Consider the following 5,857-nt stretch of genomic DNA (forward strand, 5'->3'; position numbering starts at 1 on the left):
TTTAGTCAAAAAACAGAGTATCATTCCATTAACTTTTTTTTATCATATACAAAACGAGACAAAAATTATGAAAAATTATAAAAATACATTAAATTTTTATTTTTAAATGCGATAAGTTATCTGTGTAAAGAGAGGTTGACAGATGAAAAGAATATTTTAACTCTACAGTCACTTTAAACTCATGATATCATTTCAAATAAGTGCTTCGAAAATATATTTGTATCCACGATGAATAATAATATTGATATTCTGGGTATATTATTGATTAATTTAATATTAATAATACATGGTTCATTTGTTTTTTCAAAGACAAATTATTGTTACGCAACTTCTATGGGGTCCTCCTCAATTTGTGAGACAGGTGATTGGACAGTATTTCAAGAAAAAGATTCAATTATTAATACGTATTCAAATAAACTTGAAATAACGAATAAAAAAGTTAACGTTTTTCAATCTAATGCATTTGAAAATATATCATCATCTGCAACAATTAAAACTTTACAACTCAATTTTGCTGCTGGTGTTGAATTGCATATTAAACACTTCGTTTTTATCAATTTTACAGAATTAGAAAATTTGGAAATAAATTCAGCCTCAGTTTTAATAGACCCAGATACTTTTTATGGTCTAGATGATTTAAAATATTTAAAAATACAAATAGCCAATAAAACAAGACAACATTTCAATGATATTTTAAAAAAACATTTGAATTTACAAAAACTAGAATTTTTAAATCATGAAGATATTGATATTTGTAATTTAATAAATGAAAATAATCCTGTTAAAATATTACAACTTCAATATACCGGTAGTTCAATGGAAATACTAACCCGTCAATCATTTATGTGTTTAAAAAATCTTCAACATCTTACAATTGCTGAGAGTAAGTTAACTTTTATTGCACCTGGTGCATTTGGTGTTTTAAAAAAAATTAAAAACAGTATCATTAATATCGAATGTTAAACTGACTTACATTCCTTCAAATTTATTTAATATAAAAAGTTTGGATATTATTGATTTGAGTAATAATTCAATAAATAAAATTGATGATGGAGCATTGACAATTGAAAATAAAAAATTATCATTGCTCAATTTGAGTTATAATTCGTTTGAATATATTAAAGATAAAACATTTCAAAAAATTCAATGTCGTGTTATTGATTTTACACAAAGTAAAATCGAATTTGTAGCAGATGGAGCATTTGATGGTTCACATATTGATACACTTTATTTCTTTAACAATAAGCTGTTGTCTCATAATTATTTCTTATGGTGTCTTGAGTGTAAGTCTACTATAGTATATAGATTTTACACATCAATTGATACTGCATTAAATCCAAATAATAATAATAATATTACACAAATGAATATAACATCAAATGAATCAATCAGTGTAAAAAAAAATTCAAAAATATGTTATTATAGTAAAAATTTGTATTTTAAAATTTGTAAAACATTTGAATTGATGTCATTAAGTTCAGTCAAGTCACTTGTCGTTGATTTATGGCAACCCATAACCTTCCATATCAACGACAATGAAATAACATCAATTGATGATAATGCATTTGACAATTTACAAATAACAACTTTAATGATTTCGTCTACAAAAAATGATATAATTCTCAATAAGAATTCATTTGCAGGAATGCAAAATCTAAAAACTCTAAAACTTAAAACTAATTCAATTCTGTTTACAACACCTGTTTTTCATCATCTGAAATTTTTAAATTCACTCGAACTATCATTCACGGGATTTTGGATATCTTATAATATAGGATCCTGTCAATTATTGTCAAATCTTTTGAAATTAAAAAGCTTTCTAATAACTCATCATAATACAATGATGATATTTGTCATGAGACATGTAATAATAATAATAATTTGAATATTGTTTATCTTTGTTATACAATTGGTACAGTTAAAAATTTACGACCATCAGTTTTTTCTTGTTTGAATAAACTTGAAAATCTTGATATAAGTAATGGCAGCCTCGAAATCATTGAAAATGGAGCATTTATTGGACTTGAGAAACTCAAAAGTTTAACATTGTCATCGAATAAATTGACACATATTGGTCGAAATATTTTTGAAAAATTAATAAACTTAAATTCTCTCATACTGAGAAATAATAAAATTAACAATATTGATGATAAAACATTTGATAAACAAACATTATCAACTTTAGATTTGAGTTACAATGAGTTAAAATTTATAAGTAAATATACATTTTATGGTGTCAAATGTAAATGGTTGGATTTATCAAATAATAAATTAACATCTATTGAATCTGGTGCATTTGAAAATATAAATCTTGACAATCTGTATGTAGGAAATAACGATAAACTTATTGAAAACTATGATGCTTGGAATGTTGATGAATCTAAAATACAAACTGATTGTATTATTCAAGGTATATTAAGGATTTGTACAAAACTAAATTCTTTATCATCAGTTGACGTTATAATACATGATTTTTCACCGGATTTTTCATTACCAAGTAGCAAACTCGAATTATCTGGAATATCATCAATTGGTAGAAATGCATTTAACAATTCAAACATCAATGTCTATTTTAAAATATTAGAAATACATTATACTGGAAATCATGAATTTATTATTTATCCTGAATCGTTTGAGAGTTTAATAAACTTGGAAGATTTGATTCTGAATGTTGGAGCAACAACATTGACAAGTAATTTATTTGATAAGCTAAAATCACTCAAGTATTTAAAAATTCAAGTCATAGAAACTATTCAATATCTCAGTCAAGTATTGATAAATCTTAAAAGTTTAAGGACCTTGGAAATTATTGGTAATAAAACTATTGGTATTTGTCAAAATGTATATTCCAAAAATATATCAAATTCAATAGTAGATATTCGTTATGTAAGTGGTGAAATTGATGAATTACCAGAAAATTCATTTATTTGTATGCCTCAAATTGAAGTATTAACAATAACTAAAACAAATCTGTTGATAATTCAAGCTGGTGTATTTAATTTACTAAGTAATCTTAAATATTTAAATTTGTCATTCAACAAATTAACTACTCTTCCAATGAATTTGTTTAATAATCTCAAAAATCTTGCAGTAATTTTATTAAATAACAATGAAATCAAAGATATTCGAGATAAAACATTTATGTTACCTCGAATTGAAAATATAAAGCTGTTAAATTTAAGTCACAATGAAATTATCATTAAAACTGATACTTTTGACGGTGTTAAATGTGATCAATTAGATTTATCATACAACAAAATAAGCCTTATTGAAAATGACGCATTTAAAGACACCAACATCAAACAACTATATTTGCATAATAATCTTAATCTTATCGTGGTTAATCCAGCTTGGAGAATTTCTAAATTTACTATTGCTCATATGTACGAAGATTATGTTATTGAATTTTATCCATCACATGGATAAATAAAATAATAATCATGATCTTATCTATTAAAAATTAAATTTTGGAACAACAACTTGAAAATGATATTAATAAGATTAAATTAAAAAAACAAATATTTTGTCCAGTGTGTATATATACTCATATAAAAATTTGATAATGGTATATATTTTCTTTTGTTCTTGATGATATGTATTTTTCGTTTCTTTTAATTTTATTATTTGTTTAACAAATATTATATATGTATAAAATTAAAAATTATATTATAGTCATAACTTTACAAAAGAAAAAACTGTTCAATCTGAGTCAAATGGATGTTTTCAATCAATCGATTTATTTATCAAATAATAACATTCAATTTATCAAATAAAGCAATATCATGTGAAGTATGTCCAATAATTTGTATTCTAAAAAATTTATTAATAAAACATAACTTCCATTTTATTAATCCACAACCTTGTTTTTAGTTTTGCATTGAAAAAAACAAAAACAAATCAATGTAATTGTTTATTTGTCAACACTGTTGATTATGAATTATAAATTTCCGTGCACGCATCGTTGGATGAGTTGTTATCAAAATTATGATCACGTTTAATTCAAACTGACATTAAATAAATGTCATAATAATGTTATCAAATCTATTTGTATGATTGTTAAATATTATGTCAACTTAAAATCAATACACAGTGTATTCTTCTAGTTCAAGGTACAAAAAAAATCAGTTAGAAAAATGTGTATTTAAAATGAATATGTATAATATTTCATTGTATAGTTCTCTTACATTTGAAAATTAATATTAACAAAAAATGATTGGTGGAAATAATTTTTTTCGTTATCAGAAGAAAATATATACTTAATAAGCACTCAAGTTCATGCAGATGAGGACTTGTACAAGATTACCAAATATGTTGTCATCGCTCCTACAATCTTTTAAATAAATTTATGTTACAAGGGCAGTGGGAACAATGTGTAAATTTCCAAAGCGCAAGAGGGGTAGTGCGCTTTTTAGAAATTCACACATTATTACCACTGTCCCTAGTAACATAAAATATGGTTCGTTACATGTGCCCAATCAGAGAGCCCGCTCACAACTCATTTGGAGGGGAAACACTCGCCAAGGCTCGTGCTTGCCCCTCCAAATTCGTTGAGAGCACACTCTCTGAGTGGGCACTTGTAACGAAATATACTATTCATTATATAATATTCATTATATAATAGTATATTCATATAATATTCATCATATAATAGTATATTTCGTTACAAAAATTGCCCACTCAGGGGCTCAACAGGTGGAGAATTTGCCCCGGCTTCTATGGTCAAATGTTGCAGGGACAGTGTGTGAATTTCTACCCTCTGCACTAATACCCACTCAAAAACTGTTAAAATTCATATTATTTTAAAACTTACGGAAAGTAAAATCGGCAAACTGATAACAAACAATTCAGTTGCAGCAGTAAATTTGACTTTTGTAATGAGAAAATATGCATTTGCTGCCTCTTCGTTCTTGAAAATAATATCAATTGTTTATATACTTATATGAAAAAAGTTAAATACAATAAACTAATTACCTGAACATTTTTTTGTCTGTGAATTATGCAATTGGGTGACACTATCGTTTCAGCTACTCTTTTTGCCTATAGATGTATACATATATAAATAAAATTATCATAAACATGTGATATAATTTCAAGAATTAAAAATAACATTTACTCACTTGGCGGCTAATCAAGTGACAAGACAACGCTATAATGATGATATCTAAAAAATAACCACACACAGAGAAGGATATGTTAACAGTTAACATATCCTGTTTAATGTTAACATATGCCATGTTAAAATGGGTGGTGGCTGATAAGTTTACATCAAAGATATATATATTAACATTAAACATACGTATCTTAATAGTTAATATGCGTATGTTAACTATTAAGATATCTGTAATTGACACAATTTGAAGGTTAGGCTGATAGTTGAAGACATTTACGTATGTAAATATGAAAATTGAATGTAAAATTAAGAATGAATTTACAAAAAAACTAAATTTAAATAAATTTATGACAACACGAGTACATATTATATTATATTACAATTAAAATAGTATCACAATATAATGTCAAAAAAAAAAGATGACAAGAAGTAGACTGGCGCATCAAAATATTTGGCCGCGTAAAGATACGTATGTTAACTATAAACATACGTATGTTAACAGTTAAGATATCTATGTTTATTATTAATATATATATCTTAACATTAAACTTTTGTATGTTTAATGTAAACATATTGGTATGTTAACTGTTAACTTATCCTTCTCTGAGTGCAATTATACATAAAACATCGCGTACCATAACTAATTCTCTGTTATTTTTACCATAATCATTTATAATTGTATAAATTCTGCAAAGAGAAATAAACGAGAATGTAAAAATCCACATTAATAATTGTAATGAATAGACT

At 25.4% G+C, this 5,857-nt stretch overlaps 1 protein-coding gene across 1 annotated transcript; it reads left to right on the forward strand.

Annotated features, from left to right (window-relative positions):
• The first annotated feature begins 816 nt into the window (after positions 1–816).
• Positions 817–5,165, forward strand: LOC122850835 (leucine-rich repeat-containing G-protein coupled receptor 5-like). The gene is made up of 4 exons (XM_044149896.1): positions 817–883; positions 1,125–1,283; positions 1,919–3,007; positions 5,095–5,165. Exons 1-4 carry the CDS (start codon positions 817–819, stop codon positions 5,163–5,165), a joined length of 1,386 nt encoding a protein of 461 aa, XP_044005831.1.
• The last annotated feature ends 692 nt before the right edge of the window (positions 5,166–5,857 follow it).

Source organism: Aphidius gifuensis, linkage group LG3 (assembly GCF_014905175.1).
Source record: "Aphidius gifuensis isolate YNYX2018 linkage group LG3, ASM1490517v1, whole genome shotgun sequence".
Classification (NCBI taxonomy): domain Eukaryota; kingdom Metazoa; phylum Arthropoda; class Insecta; order Hymenoptera; family Braconidae; genus Aphidius; species Aphidius gifuensis.

What these genes read in the sequence shown, in the direction of transcription:
- LOC122850835 (XM_044149896.1), top strand. Translation starts at nt 817, where the DNA reads ATGGAAATACTAACCCGTCAATCATTTATGTGTTTAAAAAATCTTCAA. An exon ending in ACATCTTACAATTGCTGAGA is followed by an intron (nt 884 to 1,124) that starts GTAAGTTAACTT and finishes AATATATTAAAG; the next exon opens with ATAAAACATTTCAAAAAATT. An exon ending in TGGTGTATTTAATTTACTAA is followed by an intron (nt 3,008 to 5,094) that starts GTAATCTTAAAT and finishes TATAATTTCAAG; the next exon opens with AATTAAAAATAACATTTACT.